General features: G+C 41.4%; 1 protein-coding gene across 1 annotated transcript; it reads right to left on the bottom strand.

Moving 5' to 3' along the window:
- Nucleotides 1-2,808: 2,808 nt before the first annotated feature.
- LOC139913214 (rho GTPase-activating protein 20-like) lies at nt 2,809-26,355 on the bottom strand. The gene is made up of 18 exons (XM_071901185.2): nt 26,290-26,355; nt 20,927-21,012; nt 18,459-18,632; nt 18,222-18,371; nt 16,944-16,985; nt 16,680-16,764; nt 16,317-16,394; nt 14,743-14,809; nt 13,929-14,123; nt 12,318-12,496; nt 11,926-12,090; nt 8,831-8,943; nt 8,428-8,435; nt 7,936-8,117; nt 6,419-6,533; nt 4,074-4,889; nt 3,892-4,019; nt 2,809-3,630 (listed from the first exon to the last, which is right to left on the bottom strand). The coding sequence occupies exons 1-18, from the start codon at nt 26,353-26,355 to the stop codon at nt 2,809-2,811; spliced, it is 3,471 nt and encodes a 1,156-aa protein (XP_071757286.2).

The following is a 26,355-nucleotide window of genomic DNA, read 5'->3' as shown; positions in this document are numbered from 1 at the left end:
ATCACCTTTCTAACGGCGTGTTGAGCTCTTGGTCTCTAGGTGTTACAATAACCACAAACCTCACCTAATAACCATATCGCACATTGTCCAGATTTCACTCATGGGTCATTTTATTTGCAAACGCAGAGTTTTAGGCTTAATTATTAACACAGCGTATGAATACATGGTAGAAAGGAGGCATAGAAAATGTAAGAAAGCAACAGTCCTGTTAGCCTATTGAAACAAAGGTTTGAGCTGCATAAAATAGAAGCTTGAAAAACATGATGCAACACTAAGAATGTACCCATTTTCCCCTTGGGGATCAATAAAGTTCATCTTATTTACACAGTAGAAACATATATGATGGATATGATAATTCAAATGGATACAGGCGTTTGTGAAAAAGGGAAACTACATTGTTGGCAACAGTAGAAAATAAGGAGCGTAATGTTACTGCAAGTGCTTACTAAAGAAGCGTCTGATACATCCTTTAAAAGATAGAAAAAGACATTGAACAGAAAGGGTCTTCTGACTGAACAGTGACCTCACTATCATCAGCAGTAGAAACCTTATTCATCATTTATGACCGGATATTGTCAGAGCAAAAGCTCACTACTGCAAGAAAAGTTTAACAATGATATTCATATACCACTGACATCCATTATTAACACTTTAAAATAACACTTGGCAAACAGCAAACCGACATCAGTAAATACTTCACAAAAAAGCACAGATTGAGGTTTTTAAGTACATTTTTAAGTATTTCCATTTGCCTTGTTGAATAATCAGATGATGAATTTAATCAACACGACTCTATGTGAGTACAATCTTAGATATGATACATTCCCTTAAGTAAGCTGCTAATTAACATGATATGAAGTGATGGTCCTGAATGATTTTTATATTTGTGATAGTATTATTTATTACATGAGCTAAGTTGGTTTAGATATCTTAAAGCTATTCATAATCTCATACATTCACTTGGTGAAAAAGCAAACGCAAAGTGCAGATCTATGCATAGTTAAAAAGTACTGGGGCTGCATTTACACTGCAGGCCAAGTGACAAAACCTGATCTTCTGATTATGTCCCATAATACGGTGAGGCTGTTCATACCACACACTTAATATGTGGTACAAACCAGATTTGAATGTCCAAACAGGGGCATGTTCAAATAGAAGATTAGAGTTTTAGTTATAGAAACAGTTTTCAGAGGCAGAAATAATCTCATTGGTTGAGTTAAACCTTTGTGGGCAGAGCCAAAGAACCAAAATTTTTGTGGTCCAATGTCCGCCCACTGAAGTTTAATGCATTAATAAAGGTAAACCAGACTAATAAAAAATAAAGCTAGCAGCTGACTTTTTGTAACATTTGTAATTTAAAACAAATTAATTGTTGGATTTGGTCAATAGGCAATACACAGATTATTTTATGTGATGACACTGCTGTACGATCCACTAATCATTAGCCTTTGTGCTGTACACAAAGTCCAGTGACCCAGAGAAACATGCTTTAGTTGGTATTAAAGGATAAATGAACAGAACAGAGTGTGATTTATAAGTAATGACTTATAAATGACTCAGAAGCATCCAGACTCACCCAGGCTGCTTCAGGCTGCTCAGAAGGCCTTTCCACGTCTGCAGTCACCTTTCCAACAAGACTGGCTCACTGGGAGAAAAAAATGTCTTCTGACAACTATTTTGTTGGAAGGGTGACATTCCCAAACCATGATCCTAACAACATTTCCTCAGTGAATTATGGACACCAAGTCACAGCTGACGAGTATTCCTTTATACCTGTCTGACATCACTTATGCAAATCTGAATAATACTAGGCTTAAACTGACATATTGGGCAGATTGTTAGAGATTTGTAAGAATATCAATATCTGTACCTAATGTTACATATTCAACTGTAGATTTACCACATGACTATCCTTGAATGGGAGTGGCTCTATTTGTTCATGATGACAGGGGACAGCACCGTTTTTTATTGGCAGATATTAAATGGCAAAAAAATCTGACCTTCCTGACACAAAATCCATAGCCCAAGATCAGAATCAAATTCGATTTAAGGTGCATAGAAATCTGATATCCAAACGATCCATCTGCTTAGACCGCAATAAAAAAATAATTTCCATCCACATAAGGTCACAAAGTGGGATTCTCTCTGTATGTGTAAATCCAACCAAACTAAAAATCACATTCACTTGCCATTAAACGCAAAAGCAGCAAAAGTGCAGCTCTAGGCATATTTTAAAATGTACTTAGTTTCCAAAGTGTTTTTAAAAATGTCCCTAGTCTTGCTTGGCATGTACTAATTTTCTCGCTGTATGTTCTGACAGCAAACAAACTCTTAATTTCAGGTCCTGTTTGCAGACCCAGGCAAAATTGTATAGCAATATGTGGTTTCAAGTAACTGAAGGTGCATTAACACTAGAAAGGCCAATGGATTTTGGGGGTCAGAGAGAAGGCCTACAAGCAGTCAGTTGAAGGGCGTAACTATAATTACAACTACTATTTCCTTGCGTGATTTTGAAAATCTAATAACACTGGTTTGTATAGAAAGCAGGTCTTGGAAAAGTCACGGAGGGACATTTTGAAAGCTGAGATATTTCAATGCTAAAATTCAGAACAGCAGTCAGCTGACAGTGCTTGACCTTTCTAGTGTTTATCTTGCTAGACACTGGAAGATGCTACATTAAGGGTTTTGTCATCATTACATTGTAGTAAAATGGATTGTGTAGTTCAAATGTAGTCCAAATCTGTGAAAACATCATATGTGTCATTGGTTTGATTTCTGCTGGTCTGACACACCAGGTTCCGGTCGTAATCAGACATAGGATTCTTCAGCAAACAGGAGCTGGTCAAAGTCCGGCTCTGCCATGGGATCGCTGCATCTCCTCAGCCATTCCCTGCGACTCTCCACCAGGGCGAGCGCCACCTGCTGGCCGCTCTTGGGGTTACTGCGCGGGTGGGACGAAAAGTACTCCCTCACTGCTTTGGTGGCGCAGGGGGAGAGGCAGAAACGGGGCTCGGACGTCCCTCCCTGAGAGTCCACCTCGGACACCTTCAGTCCCGGGTCGCTGGGGAGCCTCCTGCGGGCGTTCTGCCTGTGGAGACCCTGCCCGGGCTCCGAGGCCCGGCGTTGGCACAGCCGGGCTTGGCGTTCCTCCTCTACGCAAAGGGAGTGGGACTTTTGACGCTTGAACAGGGACAGCGTCGGCCCGCTCTGTTTGTAAAACATAGCCTGCGGCGGTTGCTTGAGCTCATTTACGTCACTTCCCGCCGCTTGTTCGGTGATGTCACTTGCTACGTGGGCGTGCTGCTGGGAGGCCTTGGCGTGGGTGTCTACGAGCTGCCGAACGGCTAGTGAGGGGTCGGAGGGATGGAAGCAGGGGGACTTGGGGTAGTGGAGGCTCCCCGTGGAGCGGTGGTGCGAGGGGGGGCTGGAGGAGTCGTGCTTAGGGGGTCGAGGCTTGGCGGGCTCCTGGCCGGACCTCCCCCTCGCCTGCACGCCACCTCCTCTTTCCTTTGTGGCTCTGCAGGACGGCTTGGCCTTGGGGTGCTCGGTGGAGATCCATTTTCCTCCTCCTTTCTCCCCTGGTACTCCTTTCTCTTTACTGAGAGGGAGCGACGCATCAGTGGATCCTCCCTATTTGAGATATAAGAATGTAGATGTTTATACAGAGACAGACGAGAGAGGAGAGACAGATAGAGAGGGTAAACCAGTGGTTATAACAGGACTCTCTTGCTCTGTGAGAATGAACAGACATTCACATAGCATGGTCTTGGAACCAGAAGGCCGTAAGTCGGTAGGTTATGACTTTACATAAGTGCTAAACACAGTACAACTCCTAAAAATGATATGTTCAAACCTGAAGCGCCATAGTAAGACAACTATTATTCTACTCACCCCAGTCTTGTCCTCCTCCTCCTTCTCTAAGTTGTCTTGTTGGGTCAGCGACAACCTCCGGGCTTTCTTCAGCCAGGAGTTTGGGTGGAGGCCCCTGCTGCCTTTCAAGGTCCCCCAGGAGAGAGGCTCTTTGGGTGGGCAAGTCCCCTGGTCTGGACCTCCGCCGGGAGCCGGAGCAGGGCCTAGGGTGGAGGGAGAAGAGGGGGAGGTGGAGAGGGAGCCAGAGGAGGAGGGGACGGTCAAGGAGGAGGAGGCGGTGGAGGAGGGCAGGTACGCTTTAGCCGGGCAAAGCCCCCGTCTGGTCTGCCAGGTCTGGTCACAGAGGGAGTGCAGGGAATGCAGGGAGTCGAGGGAGTCGAGGGAGTCGAGGGAGGAGCGATTCGGGGCGGGGGAGGTGGCGGCAGAGGAGAGGCTGGAGGAGCTGGCTTCTAGAGCTTGCCACCTCGCGCCATGCGGGCCCAAGCCGAACTCGCGTCCACCCCTCCTGCTCTGACCCCTGGAGTGTGTGTGAGCGTGCGTGTAAAGCTCTTCTTCATCATCCTCTTCGTCGTCACCAGTGAGGCCCTCGGCGCTCCCCGAAAGGCGCGGCCGAAATTCGGTCATGTACGCAATAGCCGGCTCGGAACACCTCCGCCGGCTTTGCTGACCCTCCAGGGACAGGGAGTCCAGCGTGGACAAGGTACCCGCAGTTGGCGCGTCCTGGTTGGGGCAGGACAGAACCGTGTCTGGGCCCTGTCTCCTGCCTCTGGGTCTCCCTAATTGGGGCAGCTTAAGACATTTCAGGTTGCCGGTTTGGTCGTGCGTGTGGAGTGTATCTGGGTCGGTGTCTTGGTCGTAGTCGCTGAGTGTGATAATGGAGTCCGTGCTACCCTGCAGCTGTTTGGGTTTAAGGCGGCCCTTTCTGGTGCGGCCGGCTGGTGACCCACTGCTGCTGTAGTCGTCTAACTCATTTTCTAGACTGTCATAGGACGAGTCGGTCAGAGGGTACGGCCAGGAATCTGATAAGCCAGAAAGAGATGGAAGAGTGGAGAGATTGACAGAGTCGAGGACAGGAAGAGGATGACAGAACAAAATGAGATGGAGGGAAGGAGACTGTGAGAAAGCAAAATGTTTGCAAAATGTTTAAATTGGAGACAGCTGTCATAGCTGGACACTAGGGTTAGAGTGATATATTGGTTTCCCGACATATTGGGCCAATAGAGGCTTTGCAGTTGCATCACAAATCTCCTAGCAAACATCAGCGGCATCTTGGAGGTCCACTGGAGAATTGGCTATGTGCAAATGGCTGAATGTGTAACAACTAACAAGAACAATAGAGATACCTGAAAAGACGGTTGTGGTAGGTCAGTTAAGTAATGTTATAAGTAAGGACGAGTGGTCTGATGAGGTGGATTTATTTCCAAATGTAGGTTACTGTGACACAGTAAACTGTCTTGTCTTTAGCTCTAGTCTCTACTCCAAAACACTCTGAGTTGTAGCTTGAGAAGAGTCAGCTCAGTTCACCTGAACAATGAGCTGTTTTTGTGGCTTTGTTAGCTAACTAACTAGCAGACTAATTTAGTAAAGTAACCAATGTAAATGTTAATACGACTACCAGCCACTACTAACGTTTCCTTGTCCTAGATACATTAGCTAGTGCGCATCAGTTGCAATAAGAAAATCGACCTGAAGGTGAAATTATACGTTCCCAGTGAAAAAGAGCACAGAAATTTAACATGCCTATTAAATTCTGTTTACATACAAAGTATACATACAAAGTTGTATGTTGAGAAACGCAATCAGCTGTTCTCAGCCATTATTTGCCAAGAGCTGAGGACCTCCAATATGACCGCCAGAGGTGTTATGTCACATGAAAGCCCTTCATATTTGATAAAAAATTGGATATGGTCCAGTCAATGTTATCCACCTCTGTTATGAAGGATATGATGCAGTTTGTTTGATAAAGTATAATTGTTCAATATTACACTGGTTGTCTATGGGAAGCATGAACCCTAACCCTATATTATTAGTAGTAGTAGTAGTAGTAGTTTAGTGTCCCATGGTCTAAATTTTTTCAAATGCTTTTCCACGCTGCCAAGAATAAAGTTCTGGGGGAAACACTGAATACTTTTATAAATTAACAGTAATAAAAAAAAATCTGAGTAAATTTGTTGATTTTTTTTTAGCATGAAAATTGTCACATTTAAAGATACTAAATATTGGTACAAACTATCCGTTTTGGCAGCTTCACTGCAAAAACAATGGTGTCGGTATAGGCCTTGGAAATCCCATATGGGTTTAACCCGATATGGGATTCAATTGCCAACTTTGTAAACATCACCAGTCGACAATTATGTCATGAGTTTGGTCACATTAACAGAGATGATGCTTGTCCAGTATTTGTGTCTAAAAGTTTTCAAAATATACAGGTGATGTAAAGAAAGATGACCACAAATATGTTCTCAGAGTATTAAAAAAACGCCCAGGCTTGGATGTTTTATGCCATGAGAACATCATTTCTTTCCAGTACAGTTCCTATGTATTGTACCTGATCCCATCTCCTCAGTGTTGGGTCTTTGCGGAGGCCCTCCATACAGGGAGGAGGGATCCTCTCCTATTAGCTGCTGACAGTGTTCAATCATAAACTTCACCAGCTCACAAACCTGGAGGAGAAAAGATGAGGGAGAGAGAAAGACTGATAAAGAAGAAAAAGGACTATAATAATTGAATCAACCAGAATACACACCATAGATCATGTAAAAGCAAGTCTGAAAAAAAGTGTATGTGTTGGCTGGTGATGTGGAGGCGCACATGATGTTTTGCTGCTTAAGATATTTTTTTTTTTACAGTTTTGGATCAAATTGGGGGGAGGAGTAACAGCTTTTTTTTTTTTTTTTTTAAAGAACCATTTAATTGTTATTTTCTGGAGACTTTTAAAGAAGCGCCTGTAACATTCAGATTTTCCATGAGCATCAAAAGTTTTCCATGACATCTGTAGTCTTTTTTTCTATTTTTTTTTTTACACATTTTCCAGGGCCATGTGTTTACTGCCTCCTGCTTTCAGCATGTAAACTGCGTCATTTCTGAGCAGCAACTTGTGTTACAAGCCCCGTCAACCGAAAGTTATTTTCAGGAATTAACTGTTTAGAGGATTATCTCTTGAGTTTGCTCTATTCCCGTCACTTCCACGGTTCAAAAAGTCAAACTAAGTGACAAGACCTTTCTCCTTTTCCGTGAGCCGATTCGAGACATTCCTATGAGAAAAGCTTGACGTGGTTTGAATGTGTTACATTACACCGCTTAACACACGAATTAACAAATACAAAGTTCACATTCCAAAAATAACATTCAGTTTCCAGCTTGGTCCGCTCGACTTAGTGTGTTTGAATGATGCTCTTTTCATGCTAAAATATTGGACTTGTTCAATTTAAAACAAGCCTGTATAATTATGAGTATAAGCATTATTACTGATGATATACTGTAAACAATATAACTTCATGTTCTGTAAAACTCCTCCTCTAAGCACAACATGAGTCTAAACAGCAAACCCAATTACACAAATTTCGATGATTGAGGTGAAATTCCCACGTTGCAATTTTCCTCACAGGCTTTCTTTTTATGTAATTTATACATGTAAATCTCCGGGTTTGCTGATCCCAGGCCAGCAGGGATAAATATAGCTCCAGAGGTGGAATTTGATCCGTAATTGTTTTACTTGAATGGCGACTTCTGTGTTGGTTACTGCAGACAAAACAACAAACTGCTCTTTGTAAATGAACTGTGAGATGGCTCAGACAGATTTACATAATCATGTTGCAACATTATAACACAAAGGGTGTCAGATTTAAAGTTGCAATGGCTAACTGTGTCAGGGTCAAATACCATGATGTATTAGTCAGGTATTTAGGGTATTAGGGGCTGCCAATGTGTGAAATTGCCTAGTACAGCTTTAACTCTCCTAATCCTTTTCTTATAGTCCTTAATTTCTCTCCATTATAGATCCACCCACCCCTGAATCCATCCATCCCTCTCATCTTCTTCTCTCCATCCCTCCCTGCGTCTCACCTTCTTAGCTCCCTCTCCCTCCATTTCAGGACTACAGGGTCCAGGGGGCCACAGCATGCTGTGAGCGATGCACACGGATAAGTTGAAGCTGGTCATCAGGTTGTCGTTGGCGTTGCCCTGGACGCCGTGCAGCATGGCGACCAGGTAGCGTAGCAACAGGGCATTCTCTTTGGGCAGTCGGCCTATCAGCCTGCAGAAAGAGAGGGACTGTTGTCATCGGGATCACTTTAATCACCAAATACAATACATGTACAGAGATTTGTCTTGGTGACACTGGAGACTTTTCACATACTGACACACAGCAGGACCAAAGTGACAGTGAAAGACATACTATGTACAGTGGACGATACATACAACTACATAGTGTAGCATACAGTAATAAAACCACTAAACACTTACACAACCATATATGTATATAAGAATTCACATTCCTCTGACCTCTGACTGGGGACTGACTCTGTATTTGTGTAATTCTCACAAGATTCCAATCACAAATTAAGCTGAACATTAAGTTGTAGTGTCTATCCAATTAGCATTCATTGAATTTGCTCACATGTGATTGGCGAACCGGAAGTAAAATTAGAATGTTATTGGCACCATCTTTTTCTAACAACACTCTCTTCTTTGACGAGAGTGAAAGAAGATGACTAGATGACTCATCCTCCTCTCTTGTGACCGGATATTTTTAAAGCATTTCTGCTTCGTCACACTGAAATGAGGAATGACTTTTTTGCCTTTTTAGCTCATTCATTCATCATAACATACAACTATTTGGCAATTTATGCCAAAAAAAAGTGACAAAAAATGTAAAGCTCAATAGCATAAGGAATAGCCAGATATTATATTGGTTAATATCAACAGCTACTAAATAAATACTAGACTGTGTGCATGTTACCTCTTTATATCCTGCACCTGTTCTTCCTCCTCCTCCTCTTCCTCCAGCACGTCCATCCACTCCTCATACATCTCAGAACACAGCAGGCTGCCCGGGATGCTGCGCAAGAAATCCTGAGGACGACACACACAGATCCCAGGATGTCATACTGTATATTATATTGCTTTATAGTAGTGATAACTGTATTAAATGAGAAAATGTACCAGTGTTTCTTCAGAAAATATCCCTGGGTGCAAATGGATTTCCATGAAATTTGGTGGACAGATTGATTAGATTTTGGTGATGATCTGGATTTGGCATTTCCACCATTAGACAATTATTGTTGTTTCTTTTACTATAACTATGACACTAACAATAGAGACTTGTTAATGGCTAGTGAATTAAAGGATAAGGCCGGTGTTTTTTAATGCATTTCTTACCGTCAACAAATCCTATGAAAATAACAAAATCGACAATGCGTTTGCTCTACTCCCGTTACTTTCTGACTTCCCACGTACCGTTTTTAGCCGTCAACCCGGAAGTAACTGGCTCCAATTGTAAGCTAAAAACCTTTAAATACAGCTCACAAAGTTTCAATTTTAAAAATCGCTAACTGTTACCACGAAAAGTCAGACTGTTGTAGTTATTACCAAATCAAATTCAAATGGGAACAAATTCTTCATTACGCCGGTGACTATTTTCGGTGCTACGAAACTACTTTCCTGAGATCGCAAAGTGTTTACAGTCGGCTTATTAAGTTGTTTGAGGAAAAAGTCGGCTGGCCCGGTGCATCGTGATGATGAAATATGTTGCCCAGAGCAACGGCATGGCTCTTTGACATGTTTTTAATCGTTTTTTTAATACAATGGAGTTCTATGGCTGCTGGGACATGGCTGCATTGGGCATCGGCTACATGGACGAGATTTGCTGGCAAAACAAAGTCATTGCTGATTTTGTTATTTTCATAGGATTTGTTGACGGTAAGCAATGCATTAAAAAACACCAGCCTTATCCTTTAATGGCCTTGGTGTAAGGCAAGCTCTTCTTTCTTATTACTGGCTATGAGGGACAGTAATGAATGTTTGCTAATACAAATTGAAATGCCATATAAAAAGAGAAGACATTAGTTACATTCAGTGGTATTCTCTTTGAAATTAGGAAAATAGGAGAATTATATGCAAAATAAATATAATATTTCAGACATATATCTCTACTAGCACTGTCGTCCTGAATTCTGTACGTTTCTATTGCCTCTTTTCTATCATGCATTTAATATTAAGGATCAAAATGTGTACAGTTGAAAAATATAGGTCAGATCCCAGTCGGCTGATTGGGATGTTACAGAGGAATCCCTGAGGACGACACAGAGTTGGATGTCAGGATGTAATGTAATGCAACGCACCAGACCAAAACATCTGAATATGGTTTCAAACGGGGATGATGATTTCACCAGCCCTCCAGCCTTTTTCCTACTGCTTTTCATTCCAGGTCAGTGCAAAATTGTTCTCACTCGTCAGTTTGAATGAGGGCTTAAGGAGATGATATGAAGACAGCAGCCCAAAGTTTCCATCTGTAGTTTCAAATATGTTCATCTGGTGAGAAGCGCTTGGCAGAAACTTACAAAGTCTCCAAAGTTGATACATCTCTCAAGGACTGCTCAGTTTTCAAAATGTGTTTGACTGCTATTTTGCCCTGGTCTGCTAAAATGAAGGTTTTGATCTAATATTTTATCATCTCTCCATGTTTCACATACATAGAATATTGATAAATGAGACCCATGGGCATCAAAGTTTTATCTAAACCTAAAGCACATTAACACAGGTGCTATCACTGCTGTAGACTTGACATAGTTTTAAGCATTAGTGCAGGGAAGCTGTCTATTATCCATCCAGATAATAACAGATTATAATCCAGATTAAATGACAAGCCAATCTCTAGCCAGCCCTGTTATGAAAGTTGCTGGATAGCATGTTACACCTAGGACTAAAGGCTAAATGGGATGGAGCAGATTAAATATGTTCTTACAAATATGGGTCATTGAGGTACTTGACATGGTAATGCAGGCACACACACACACCCACAGACATGTGTATGCAAACTTAAAAACCAGCACCACACACACCCAAAAACAGTTGTAAAGTTTCTTAACAAAGCTCCATGGCTATATTAAATTGTGTCCGCTTGTATTTAAAAATATTAAAGTAGGAGCAGCATTTGAAGACTGTTATGCTAAAGACACACGGCATTGCAATGTGGCGAGGGACTGGATTCTCACTGCAGCTACCCAGCCTGAAACTGTATCCAGTTGTCTGGTAGAAGTTTTTCAAAAGCAGCAACCTATAGGACTTACACTGCATTGCTTAGTGGTTCCATTCCCACTGGTACATAAGATGACTAAACATAGGAGTCTGTCCAAATGGTTCAGCAGTGTTGCCTCAACAGCTTGTGAATTTGCAGCAAATTTCTACAATCAGCCAATCTTGCTCCTGTTTTGTCTATAAAAACTTCACCCTTTTCTGCCTTGCTCTTAGCAATTCTATATTATTACATGAACAGCAAGCACTCCATACTATGGACTGCTTGCTGTATTGGCAATCATCATCAGCTGAATGCCTGAATGTAAATGGAACAGTACAGTAAATCACTTCAACAGGAGCACCATTTGATATCAGTTACTGCACCTCAGCACCACCAAGTCACAAAAACCTGGGGAAAACTGATTTGACAAAACATTTACTGTTTTCATTGAGATGTGTGCCATGTCATGCCGGTGGTAGCTCACAATATGATTGGAGTTTTACTTGTACAAACATTTCTCAGAGGCAGAGTTGCACTGTGGGCAGAAATAATCTTATTGATAGTTAAACCTCAATGGGCGGAGCCAAGGAACCACAGTCGTTAAACGTTCAAATTTTTGTGTTGATTTTAATTTAGAATCGAATCCATCAATTCTATTACAAGGAGTTGGAGTCGGAATTGACTCCAAAAAATTTGGAATTGTTCATCCCTACTAACTCCAGAGCGACTAACCCTCTGAGAAATGTTTGTACAACTAAAACTCTAATCTGTGCCATAACCAGGCACACACACACACACACACACAGCAGTAAGCCTACCTTAAAGACTCCAGCAATAATAAAGACGTGGTCTCGTGTCAGAGGAAGCTGAAACTCCCCGCCGTCCAGAGCGTCCCGCAGCTCTCTGACGGCCCGAGCCCCAGCTGGCCGCCGGAAAATCCCTCGCGTCCATGAACCCTCGTGGTACAGAAACACCAGCATGTCCTGGAGAGGGAAGAGGGCGAGGAAGGTGAGGAGGGGGAGAGAGACAGTAAGAGACAGGAATATTGTTAACGCATAAAGACCTTGACCCTTCCATTGCTTTTCGTTGCTTTTCGTGAACTGGGAATTTCTGCTACTGTTGAAGAATTGTAAGTCGTTCTGGGTAAGAGCATCAGCTAGATGCCTAAAATGTAAATGTAAGTCAGTGCTGTGTCACTGTGCCCCCTCACCATGACTGGCTTGGGCAGCGTCTCCTCTAGACAGACGGCGCCGAGCGGCTGTCCGAACAGGCAGCCGGGGGCGGGACCGGACAGGGACAGGGACGAGTCGTTGAGGTGAGAGGAGGAGCCCCGCCAGAAGGCCCAGTTGATGAGGGAACGCCTCCTTTTGAACGGCTTCTGAGACGACTCTGGAAAGCAGATACATGATCCTCTTCATTTGGACCACTGCTCTTCTCGATCTTTACAAATGACCTCCCACTTGCTTGTAAAAAAGCCTGTGTGTCTATGTATGCGGATGATTCAACACTCTACATGTCTGCACCTACAGTTAAGGAAATCACCTCAGCCCTCAACAAAGAGTTGCAAATAGTTTTTAACTGGATCACTGATAACAAACTTGTCCTGAACATACCTAAGACCAAGAGCATTGTATTTGGAACACTCATTAAGCTCTAAACCCCAGCTGAATCTGGTACTGAACAATGTTGCTGTCGAGCAAGTACAGGAAACAAAGCTTCTTGGGGTAACTTTAGACTGTAAATTGTCATGGTCAAGACATATAGATTCATTGGTGCAAAAGATGGGGAGAAACATATCTGTAGTCAAGAGATGCTCTTCTTTTTTAACACCACATCTGACCAAACAGGTCCTGCAGACTCTAGTATTGTCACACTTAGATTACTGCCCGGTGGTCTGGTCAGGTACTACAAAAACGAATCTAGGGAAGCTACAACGGGTTCAGAACAGAGCAGCTCGGCTTGCCCTTCAGTGCACACTGAGAGCTAACATAAACGACATGCATGACCGACTCTTCTGGCTGAAAGTTGATGAGAGGTTAAAAGCATCACTTCTTTCTTTTGTAAAAAACATTAATGTATTGAAAATCCCTGACTGTTTGTATAGGCAGCTCACACTTAGCTCTAATGCACACACATACCCCACCAGACATGCCACCAGCGGTAACTACACAATTCCAAAAACCAAAACAAATCGAAACAACATGCAGTGCTGTATAGAGCTATGGTTGAATGGAACTCCCTTCAAGGTCATATTTCTAAAACTCAGAATAAAGCTAGTTTCAAAAAACAAGTGAAGCAACACCTCAAGGCTGTTCGCATCAGATCTTAGTGTGCATTGCTGACTTATTATTTGAATTTTATTCATTTATTTATTTTTAGCTACGTTAGCTATGTCTGCTTTAGCCATTTTGGTGTTAGCAACCTTTTTGTGCCATATTAGTTAAGTTAGCTAACGTTAGCTACAACTCTGTTATCTACCATGTTAACTGAGTGTCACCTTACCTAATTTATATAGCTGACTAAACTTATTACTATTTACCCATCCATCTAGGTTAGATTAAATGGAATTTGTCTCACGTATGACAAAGTGTCATCTGCAAACACAGTGATAATTTGATGGCTGCCAGTTTTTCCCAATTCCAGATTCAGCGGGGGTCACAGTACAGAAAGAGCTGTGAATTAATCCTCAACCCATATGGAAAGGTACATACATGGGTTGGAGTGTTGATAGCAAGGTGGGAAATTAACACCAACCAAATGCTTTGACGGGAGATCTGCCTGCTGCAGCGATCAAATAGATCAAATAGCAGGACTCTATCACCTGCAGGTACGTGCTGCTGTATTGTAGCGACGGGCCGCGGCTTCAGGATGAACTGGCACTGCTTGTCCGCCTGCAGCTGCTCCGCCTGCAGCGCCCTCTGTCTGTCCGGAGACAGCACAGCGTCCCTGCTGCTGCCTCCCTGACACAGCAGATCCCTCACATGACTCATCTGGATACTGAAGGGAAACTCATGACCTGGGACAGGGAAAGAGAGACAGTATTGATCCCTGGAGGTTTGATATGGTTGTTAAATAACATAACACCACACTCTCACATCACATTATTAGCCAGCCTGCGTTCAGGGACTCCTCCCCCCCCCCCCCCCCCCCTCCCTGCAGGAATGAGATCAGGATAACACCGGAGTCTTCATTAGGAATGAATGGTACTAGTGTCTCCAAAAAAACTTCAACCCTGAAAAAAAAACATCACACCCCTGTGTCAAGGCTCAGGAGTTTTATGCCTGTGAGAGAGAGAGAGAGAAAGAGAGAGAGATAGGGGTATAAAGAGCTGTCTTGTCTTGAAATCGAAGAAATCATGTCACATAACTTGTTTAGGAAACAAATTCTGCCTGGATGAACCAACAGCAATTTAAAAGGAAGAAGGCAGGGTCTAAGGACATTTGCTTTTGTTACTCAACAACAGATGAAAAAATGAGTGAATTCCAATAGTTCACTCATTTTGTGAATTCACTAATTTTTCTATTCTCATGCCTAGTATCCTCTGACACCTTGTTGTCTCCCCCACAACTCTGAAGGCCCCCAGCGGGGTCCCGGGCCTCAGGTTGGGACCGGACCACTGAATGAGACTCACTGACCAATGAGAGGATAGGGCGTGTTGTCCCTCTTGGAGATGACCCACAGCTGGTAATCTTTCACGTTTCCCTGTGGGAAACAGAGATAAAGATACTCAGGAAAACAAGACACACGCCCTGCAAGGACTCAGAGAGAAAGATGCCTTAAAAACCAATATGCACAAACTCGTGAAACCCTGGAGCAGAGATCCTTCAAAAAACAAGACACACAATCCTGTGGTGCTGAGGAGCAGAGTGACAAAGAATGTCATTCTATTCCAACCTTCACATGCTGTGTGTTTACAAGTTAACTTAAGCCATAAATCTAGGGATTTTCTGTGGTAAAGTCATCCTTCGTCAACCACTGTGCTTCCTGCTGTTGAAAAGGAAAAGTTGGTGCAGCTGAACTTATGGGCAACATTGTCTGTAGCCAATCACACACTAGTATCGCTATATGTCCCGTCTGTTGATACAACGCCAGTGCATCAACGGCACTGCAGCTTCCAATCCGCAAGCACAAATCAGCTATCAGACAGTCGCACAGTGATGTGTTTACTAGCAGTCTGAATGCAGAGTGCAAGGTTTTCCTAATAAAACCATTCCAGACAAACAGTGATGGTATATGGGCAATTATCAACAGGGATCAAATCAGTTTGGATAACAGCAGTGTCATGAAAAAATACTGTTGGTTATAATTGTTGCCAAAAGGTTTCTGGGAGATTGTCACGTTGGTCAACTTATCCCTTAAGGGATGAGAACATAGATACCAAAATTATTCATGTGTCCCTGGTAGATCATTTGCTCTGGTGCTCCCTGCTAACACTTTAGCATACACTATGTTGAGTGATTGTAGGTGACTAGCATTTTACAAAGTAAGAAGACTGACCTTTTAGTAGTAAAAGGTCTTAATAGCATGTAGATTTATAATATACTGTAACTGATGTTTGTTTTTGTAACTATTTCAGGTGTGCAATGTATTCATCCACTGTGTAATGAGTTTTAGCTGTACAACGTCTCCCATCGCCTTCACTTTTCATATGGAAAAAGAGAAAGTAGTCCTTGCTACTTTTATATCATATTTCCTGTAGATTTTACCAATCTCCTACACAAAATTGCCGGACTTAGTCACATATCATTTAAGATTACTTACCATTTAGCTTTAGAGCTGCTACATGTTCTCATTTTCTCACTTTTGTGATAATGCTAGTCACTATCACTCAGCATAGTGCATGCTGAAGTGCTAGCATGGAGCCTACTATCACTCAACATAGTGCGTGCTAAAGTGCCAGGATGGAGCCTACTATCACTCAACATAGTGTATGCTAAAGTGTTAGCATGGAGCCTACTATCACTCAACATAGTGTATGCTAAAGTGTTAGCATGGAGCCTACTATCACTCAACATAGTGTATGCTAAAGTGTTAGCATGGAGCACCGCAGCCAATGATCTACTGGGGACCCATGGATGATTCTGGTGTCTATGTTCTCATCACTTAACAGCTAAATTGACCAACGGGACAATCTCCCAAAAGCTTGTGTATAGCTTTAAGAAAGTAGCTAGCACAATTGGTCAGTATTTGCCAGATTAACTTTACTCACTGCGATGCCAAACTGCTGCAGGGCCAGTCGGACCACCTCATTGGTTGAATCTGAGTTGCTGACTGGGAGGGTTTTGGTCTAAACAGGGGAGAAGGCAGCCAGAATCACAATCATTTTTATCGCCAAGTACAGACAAAAGTATGAGAATTCTTCTTGGTGGCATTAGTGCAGAGACATAGTGACAATTTACATTTACATTGACATTTACAACACAGTACATAGAGACATACATGGTACAGGAACAACAGGATGTCACACACTGTACATTGCAAGGGACTCATGAATGGACACATGAAAAAATGCACACTTACACACATAAATGCCACATGCAGGCTACTTATAAACAGGTTGAAGTAAACTTACAACAGCAAAAGTGTTGATCCCTTTCCCGTGCACTTTCAGAGGAATGGTTTTAGGCTCCTCCCTCTCTTTCTCTTCTTTTATTAGACTGGAAAGTAAGCGAAGAGGAGAGAAACAGCATATGATAAGATAGATGTAGGATCTCTATTGATGGATCAGGAATATAAAGATCATTCAATGTTCCTGACCCGAGGTTTGGTATGTTCAGTTTGTATTTACATATATGTCTCATACGCACAGATGCACACGCACACTAGCAGAGTTTACCTTTTGAGGAGGGAGAGCCATTTCTCCTTCTGTTCTCCGGAGCTGCGGGGAACATGGACAGTAAACATCGAGAACATCATCTCACTTCTCATGACGTCTCCGGAGCTGCCGTCAGTGTTTCTGTTTGTGTGTGTGTGTCTCAGAGAGTGTGTGTGATTAGGTGTCAGCACACAACACAAACAGCTTTCTCAGGCCCTGGGCTTATGGGGGGCGAAAGGGGCCAACATGGGAAATCTGGTTAGTGGATGATAGTCGAATGCTTAACGGCAGCAACTGATTATGCAGTATTAGAGGATGTGGTCAAACAGACTTTATCACCACCATATACTTGTTGTAACTTGCTCTGATCATTGTGCCACCAAATCAAATTACTACCTAATCTGTGGTGGATAAACTACCAGAACATTGCAGACATGTGTTCCTGGAAGTGCAGCACCTCAAGCTTGCTAAGAGATAACGGAGAAAATGTTACACCACAAAGTTTTCAGAAAGAGTGAAGAGAAATACTTTTATGCAGTATTGCAGATTTCTCCTAAATATTTGTGAGTGTTTTGGCTTCTGCTTGGGGAAACCTGATGACGCCTCCTAGCAACTCAAAATGTCATTTTTCTCTTCCTCTGGCCCTTAAGGTCAAGTTTACAGCTCTATCAGCATCATCAACATATTTACCACTGAAACATAAACACATTTTATAGCCTCTTATGAGGCTGTAAAACCTGTGATCCTCCTGGACTAGGTCTACACATAGTTCATGTTGGGGTTCGACTGATATGGGTTTTGAAGGCCGATACCGACAGATATATTTGGAGTGAAGATGCCAATAACCAATATTTTGAGCCGAGATTCAATATCTTTGAATATATATAATATATAATATATAATATCTATGTGACCATTTTCATGCAGAAATATTACCAAAAAAGTATTCACTGTTTCCTTCAGAATTCTTTTTTTTTATTTATCAGAATGGAAAAGACTCTGAAACAGCTTTTAGATCATGGGACACTAAAACTCTCCATTTAAAAACAGGATGATAATAATAATAATCTTAATAATAAACTTATTTATGCGTGCATTTATGCATGGAATGTGCATTAGAATCAATTCAGGTTAAAGGCTTCCCATAGACAACCAGTGTAGTATTGATCCATTATACAATAAATATGTAATCAAACAAACAGCATCATATCCATCATATCGGCCCAATATATCAGTCTAGCCCTAGTGTCTGTATGTCTGTGTGTGTGTGTGTGTGTGTGTGTGTGTGTGTGTGTGTACCTAAAGGTAGCGACACAGTTGCAGGTGGGCCACCCCATGACGAAGCTTCTCTCTAGGTTGGTGCTTCCCTCACACACCTCCTCCATACAGCCGGCCGTCCACATCTCACACACACACGCCTGGGCCTTCTGCTTGAAGTGGTTGGCTGACCTGCGAATGCAGAGAGAGAGACGTGAGGACCAACACACACACACACACACACACACACACACATACATACGGTATATATACACTTACTTGGCCTTGGCAATAACCAGTATGTCGTTGAACAGGAACAGGTGTCTGTCTTGGGTCTGCAGTCCAGTCTTCAGCTGGGCGTGGCCATGGAGGAGAAACGACCTACCAGAGCAGGCCAGGAAGGACTGGATCAATGGGCACGTCTCTGGGCACACAGGAATCAGGAAGCTATCTCTGGAATCAAAACAAATGGACCTCATGTAGCAAACCATTTAGCTATTTTATTTTCCAAGTTCAAAGATCAAAAGGCACTTAGAGATTGTTTTTCTTGGTTTTCACACCAACGAAAAGTTGGTGTGAAAAGTTAAAGTGAAAGTTACTTCATAATGTATATTTGAATGTACTACAAGCTAACACTTCTGCATGATTGGAGAAGTTCGTTAAAGGTGCTACATGTAGCATTTTTAGACATCAATATATGTTTGTTAAATTAATTGTGACACCTTGGTAAAATTACATAAAAAATGACTGAAACAATTGGTCAGCTCACACCAGTGGCATTGTTAGTGCTAGTGTTTCTATTTCCCATAAACCCGTTTTCTTTGTGTTTTCTCTTTGTCTTTACTGAAGAAGATAAACATGTTGGAAGTGATTTTTCCATCGGTCTTTCCCTCCTTCCACCATCTGCCGTTTCCAGAAACTCTGAAAGCGTTAGCTCTGTTTGCTCTGGAAGAACAGCGCCCTCTTCCTGTTTCGTGCCATAAAGCGATCCAGCAGATTTTCCCGCCAAATCCGACCAGGTGGAGAAACAATGTAAAATGCAGTGTAGAGGCTGGTAGAGGCTGACAATCTTCTCAGCAATGGTCTCGTTTGTTTATGGTAATTGTTCTAATGTCTCAAAATGAATGCGGCAATGATTTATTGATGTTAAAATACTACTCTTAAAGTCACTTTTCAGGTAGAATTGTCTGAAAGCTGTCCCTTTGAACTAGCTCTATACTAGCTCATCTATGGACTGGAAAGGAAGAAGGAAACTCAAGACAAGAAAACATTCTACTCTCTCCTCTGTCTTTCAACCTCTATATTATAAGGAGATGATTAAAGTGGCAGTCTATCTGAATGGTGGTGGCGTCTCAGTTTTAATGGAAACAGCCTCAGTCGACTGCTGCTTCTCGTGATGGGTGGTCAGTACGTCCTTCATTAGATTATTCACTTTAGATCTCTCTCTCTCTCTCTCTCTCTCTCTCTCTCCCTCCACATCTTTCATCATCCCTTCCTCTCTACCACCACAAATCGTATGGTCAGATGTGGGTGGTGGTCGCAAAGATCTTCTCTACTAACTCTTCATCTTCTCTATTTTTGTTCTTCTTCTCCCTCTTCAGCTCCTTACCTCTAGCCTCTTTCTAAGAATCGGAGGTCTATAGAAAGTGATAAGAACATTGTGTTCTTTCTCTCTATCTGTCTGTCCCAAGCTCACCCATATTGTCTATTTCCTCTGCCCCCCCCCCCCCCCCCCGCCCCCTTGTGAGTGATGTACTGGTATCCTGCATCACTGACAGTACAAAATATTAAGACCATCCTAATACTGAGTTGCACTGAGTTTACATGATCCATGTCTCAGTTGTCTAGTGGATTCACTAGAGACTGATAAGAGATCATAGTGTCCTCGTGGATTTTATTATTTTACACTGAGGGTAAGTCAATGGGGTTTAGGTTGAGAGTTGACTGCATTCTACATTAAGGTATCACCAGGTTTCAGAAAGCCAAATTTAAAACTTTTTAAGACCTTTTTAATGCTACCTGGAATTTAATTTGAGACTAGTTTCATAACCAAAATAAAGATAGAAAAATCCTAGCAAAACACAAACTATTTCTGATTGAACATAACTTATGAAAGTTCTGAAACTATAAATAACACTTGGAAGTTTAATATTTAGGGACATGATGTCCAAAGATGTTTATTAAAGCAGATATGAAGAAAAACAAAAAATTGTATTGAACCTGTCCTGTGTTAATCTAAGAGTGGACATGTGGGTCAAACTTAATGCGACCAACTGCAAGTGCAAGTAATGTAACACAACATAAGGAAATAAACTGCCGGTCCCATTCATATCTTTTCGTGAAACGACACCAAAGCTCCCGGGGGTGGGGTTAGAAAGTGTTGGGTGCTCACCCCTCCAGGAGCTTTTTAATGAGGTTATTCCCTTCCCTGCTCCACACAGTCAAAGCCAGAGCTATTAATAGATGCCTGATCCTTTGATAAGATTGGCTACAGGAGGATTATCTATCCGAGCGGTGTTGTACCTGGGGCGTGTGTGTATATATATGTGTGTGTGTGTGTGTGTGTGTGTGTGTGTTGCGGTCAGTATAACTGCCACTAATGTTCATGGGGTTTTACCTATCGTGACTTACTTACAGACTTACTTTTAATTACCTTCTCTTGTTAGCCGACTGGTTTTGTGACACTCATTTGATACTCTATTAATCCCCAAATGTGAAATTAGCCCCATGTTTTATTTGACCTGTACCTGGAGACAGTCCTGGACCTGGTGAGAGCCTTGGTGATGACCAGAGAGGGGGCGGACTCACGACGATAACTCTGCGACTTCGTCCGCTAAATGACAGCCAGGAAGAGAAGAGATAAAGAGTGTATCCAGTGGAGTAGATTACATGAGCAGGATGACAAATACATGAGGAATTTAATTCCAAAACGGGATACGCACCATTTGAAAAAGTGATACAATAAAAATAAAACAAATGACGTCTGTTTTAAAGGACAGCACTGGAGGCAACTTAAGACCTTGCTTTGCAAAAGAAAACACTTCTACAGACTGGATCCTCCATATTTTAGAGATACTGAAAGATTAATTTAGATAACGATGTTTTATCAAAACAGCTATCTAGAATTTTGGAACAGAACTCTTCATACCATTCCTCTAGCCGATACATGTCTAATTTGGAAGTACTGGACATGAACTTCTATCTACTAATTATAAAGATTTTATTTCCACATCACAAACTTTAAATTAAAAAAGTCTCACATGCCACCAGTTAGAGAGAGAGACTGGGACAGGTGGAAAGAGTTCACACCACGCTTAGGTCATGTTTACACGCTCCTCTTTCATTACATAACCACCCTGATGTTCACCACATCCATCATCGCATCAGGAGTGACTGCGGCCTCCAAATGACAAGAGTAGCAGAATGAAGCAGGGGAACTTAAACATAGAGGAATGTGGATCCTAGATTTCGTAGTGTGGCTGGATTGAATTTTTTTAGCGCTAGGCTTCATAACATTAGCTTCCTCCTCTCTTACCTCTTGCTTTTTCACTGGGCTTCAGTCTAATGCTTGAAGCTTGAATAACTGTGGTTCTTTGGTTCCGCCCACTGAGGTTTAACTCGACCAATGAGGTTATTTCTGACAAATACCACTGGGTCATTCAAAGGGCAACGGGTCCACAAGTTCAACTGCTCATAGAATGAAAGGTTGAAATGGAAGCTGTGTATTTGCTGTATCTACAGTGGAAATTCATGCTGCCATATTCTCTTATTTTTTCATGTCCTATATAATGTATATCTTTACTTTCATTTATTTTCACGGTGCATATTCTCATATTTTCAAATTTTTAAAATTCATTTTCTAGCCTCAGCATGTTCTACTGTTTTGATTTTTGCACACCCTGTATATATGCTGTAAATTCATATATTTTTCAGATGTTTCTATTCATATATTTTGATGTATACATATATATATATATATATATATATATTGATATACTTGATGTATTGTTATTTCTATCATATTTTTCTTTGCTGTATCCTATTATCTGTTGCTGCAACTACCCAATGTTCCCACTGGCATCATTAAAGTTTCATAATCTACTGGTAGAAATAGTTTTGGAGTTTGTGAGTATGGAGCAATGATGTTGCTGGAAAAGACCACGCATGCTCAGACAGTCTTCATGGATAAATAAAGATTGAAAATAAAAATGTTTGAAATCATTTGCACCCATGTAGGGCTGCAGCTATCGATTATTTTAGTAATCGAGTATTCTACCGATTATTCCATCGATTAATCGAGTAATCGGATAAGAAATACTTTTGCTTTATTAAAGAGCAATAGTAAATATACAAAAGAGAAAAGCTGTCCGCACGAAGCTGTCCATACGTCACTGTGATTTACTGAAAACGAGGTGAAATAATAATTATTATTGATATTTATTACTAGGCCTAAATATCATACAAGTTCATAAGACTGGCTAATGTACATTTATTTGCTCTGTTGAAGGGTTGCCCTACACCTGCTGACCCTACTCACTGCAATCAAACTAAACTGAATATACCTGCTGTATTGGACTGGTGCATTTTAGGCTCCAATTGCCACTTACACCACCTGATATTTTGCTTTCTGGGGTGCATCACTGTGAGGGGAGTAGGTGTGTGTGTGTGTGTGTGTGTGTGTGTGTGTGTGTGTGTGACTATCATAATAATAACATGAATGAAGCTCAGGCTTTCACAAATTGACTGCAGCATTTTATTTTCTGTGGTTATTTTCTTGAGCAAAACTTAGCTAACTTAGGGACATCATAACTAGCCACCATATTGATTTACGTTCTTAACTAGCCATTACATATAGCCATAATTAACGTGCATTCTTTACTAGCCTTCATCTCATCCCGTTTTAATATTAAGTGCTGACTCCGCCCACCCGGCCAGTTTCGGCGTACGCCGGTAGCAATTACAAGTGGACCCTATCCTACAGTCCCTGCTCTCAGCGGAGGGAGGGAGCTACGCTGTGTGTGGGAAGCGCTGTGACCGTCAGACCTCTCTGGATTAGACAAGCAAGTAGAGAAAACCGGCATCAGCCGAACCAATTTATTGCCAAATGCTTTGGGATTCAACACATTAACATTGCTTCCCATGGTCAGAAAAAGTCGGCAGATTTGTCGCTAGTCGCTTTTGAGAAATGAAGTCGCCAGGGGGGTCTGAAAAGTCGCTAAGTCTAGCGACAAAGTCGCCAAGTTGGCAACACTGGATCCGAAACTTTGGACACTTTCTGTCGTTTTCTCTGGCCTGTCTCTTCTCTTCGCCCCTCGCTATTTTCTCTCTCTTTCTCCAGCGCGTTGTGCAACAGTAATAATCATCCGTGCGAAACACTGAGTGTGTATATAGTTATATGGATTAAACGAAGCTTCGATGCAAAGAATTTGCATCGATGATTTTTAGTAATCGAGTTACTCGAGTTTCTCGAGGAATCGTTTCAACCCTACACCCATGCCCAACCAATACTAATAATTTCAGGCATACTTCCAGAGCTTCTCCACTAACAGTGACACTGAACCATTGTATAAGGAATACTCATCATGGTCCCAAACAGAAATCTGCTGAATCTGCAAACACAAATTTTGACTCATATTGGCATAGCGGCGGTTTTGGAATGATTATGATTATAGTGTCAACGCAGAGGAAAATAAATTCTCTGGATCCCTTTTGCCCAGATTGTAGCCGGCGAATGTGAACGACCCTGAACACAGCGTGAAGCCTATCTGACTGCAGTCGTCTACCTTGTGTTCTTGTGATTAATGGCATTCTGCAAGTAACAGTGTAACCACAGGGACACCAGGGCCAGCCAATTTATGGAGGAACCTGTTCTGTTGCATCATCATGGTTTATAACAGGCTAAATCTGATGTTCCCCTGCTTTAAAGAACTGGGCTGAGTTTACAAACAGGATCTCAATGCAAAAAAAACATTTTCTATTGCATTCACCCAGGAAAAGAAAATATTATACTCAGTTCTTGGCACAGATCTGATCTTACCATGGCTGTAAAAAAGGCAAAAGTTCAATTTCATATGGTTTCTAGTTTTCTCATGAGGGCTGAAGTCTGGCAAACACAGTCTTTTTGGCTTGGTGCTGGACAAGGTGGACTGAACCAGGAATAAGTGGCCAACATAGACTCTTAAAAACTTACACTTCAAAAATTCAAGAAAAAGATTGATGTTCTTCACATGGACATCCACACATTTTTGACATTTCACAACGTAATATCAATGGTTTGGCTGGGTCACAGGGTGATGAAACATTCCTTACAGCCTTACAATGTTAGCGTTCAGTTCTAGTAAAAAACTGAAATGGCGACAAGGATATGGCTGATATGGGATTTTGAAGGTCGATACCAGTACTGATATTTTTGGACTAAAGCTGAAATTTGGTGTCGATATTTAGTATCGTTACATTTCACAATTTCCATGCCAAAAATTACAAGCATTCAGTGTTTTCCCTATAATTTTATTCTTTTCGGGGTGGAAAACAGTATTTAGACCATCATGGGACACTAAATCTCTCCAGCTCTCCCCGAACATTGTTGAACAATCAAATGAATTAATAAAATCTGAAAAGAAAATGTCACTGCAGGTTTTCCAGACTGTTTTTCTGTAGCTGTGGTCAGGGAGGAAACTCCATCATATCAGAGACGACTAGCTGATATCCAATATTTAATAAAAAAACAATATCGGCAAATTGATATATCAGTCTAACCCTAATGGCAACACCACTACAGTGATGACAGGAGCTTATTCCTCAAATTAAATTTACCATAGATCAGTTAAAGGGGAACACCAGACATTTTAAAATGAATGTGCAATGTGCGTCTGTGCATGAGCAGGCGACAGTGTCTCCTCTATTATGTTCTGTTACTTTCTGAATGATATTAAAATGTTTCAAATGGCTGGTGTTCGGGGGGGGGGGGGGGGGGGGGGGACTCCAGTGGATGGGGAGTTTTTGTTCCAACACAGAGTACAGGTCGGAAAGTGACTTTTGAAAGCCATAAATCTCAGCAGCTAACCAAGAAATCGTTGTCATTGGTAATGATCAACAACCCTATCAATCCCCACAGAAATATTATCATCATTTTGTGCTGTGGGGGAGCAAAAAAAAATTCTTACTTATTGCCCCTTTAATTTTTTTAAGTTATAATATAATACATCAAAAATGTATGATTTATTAATGTCATTAATTATAGATTAAATAATGTAAACTATATTATTTACTATAGGGAATTAACTAAACATCAATTAGTTGTTACTTAGCCATTAAATGATCATTAATAAACATTAAGTAATGATTCATTTAGTGATTGCTATTATAAAGTGTTAAAGTAAGATGTATTTGTCATTTCTCAAATCCTGTAGTGAGCAGGGATCAAATGTATGTAGGCTCATTAGACCACTGATATACAAAGGCTATAACAATATAAAACTTCATTACAAAGAAAGAAAAATTCCTATAAAATATTCCAACATGAACTTATAATGCATCTGTACTCAAGGGTTGTAGTGACTTTATCGTACTTAATGGTATTTTTTTTATCTCCTATGTTTTCACTCTAATATTTCTACAATATTCCTTTAATATTGCTATAGGGAGTTGTATTGTCTTGTGTCTGGTACACATTAGTGAGTGTATAGTGACCTTATCATACTTTAAGGTATCCTTTTTAATCTCCTACGGTATCACTATAATATTCCTATAGGATATTTTAAGTCTTTTTTGTGATGTTTGTATACCATCGTCCTAATATTTACTATAGGATTGCTCTAGTTGTTTTGCGTTAGGGAGGCGAGGTGTCACTGAAAGCCTTGAACTCTGAACTAACCCTTCACCCGACTGGACCGCGTTCACAATGAACTCATTCAAATGCCTCAGTGACCTCCAAGGAAAAGAAATGACATGTTTTTCACATGTCAACCAGCCATAGATAGATAGATAGATAGCTATCTATCTATCATGTTTTTCACATGTCAACCAGCCATAGATAGATAGATAGATAGCTATCTATCTATCTATGGCTGGTTGACATGTGAAAAACATGTCATTTCTTTTAGATAGATACCCGTTTGTTTTCCTGCTGTCCACCGCCTCGGCTGAAGCTGTCCTGTTGTTGTTGTTGTGGAGACAT

Source organism: Centroberyx gerrardi, chromosome 21 (genome assembly GCF_048128805.1).
Source record: "Centroberyx gerrardi isolate f3 chromosome 21, fCenGer3.hap1.cur.20231027, whole genome shotgun sequence".
NCBI lineage: Eukaryota > Metazoa > Chordata > Actinopteri > Beryciformes > Berycidae > Centroberyx > Centroberyx gerrardi.
Note: the sequence above shows the minus strand (reverse complement) of the source record. Positions and strands in the feature narration are given on the sequence as shown.

Bases quoted from the DNA above. Each gene is read 5' to 3' on its own strand.
- LOC139913214 (XM_071901185.2), bottom strand. From the start codon at position 26,355: ATGTCTCCACAACAACAACAACAGGACAGCTTCAGCCGAGGCGGTGGA. The intron at 16,986-18,221 runs GTACACACACAC...TGTTCCCCGCAG, and splicing joins AACTGTGTCGCTACCTTTAG to CTCCGGAGAACAGAAGGAGA. The intron at 12,497-13,928 runs GTGATAGAGTCC...TCTGCTTTCCAG, and splicing joins ACAGCAGCACGTACCTGCAG to AGTCGTCTCAGAAGCCGTTC.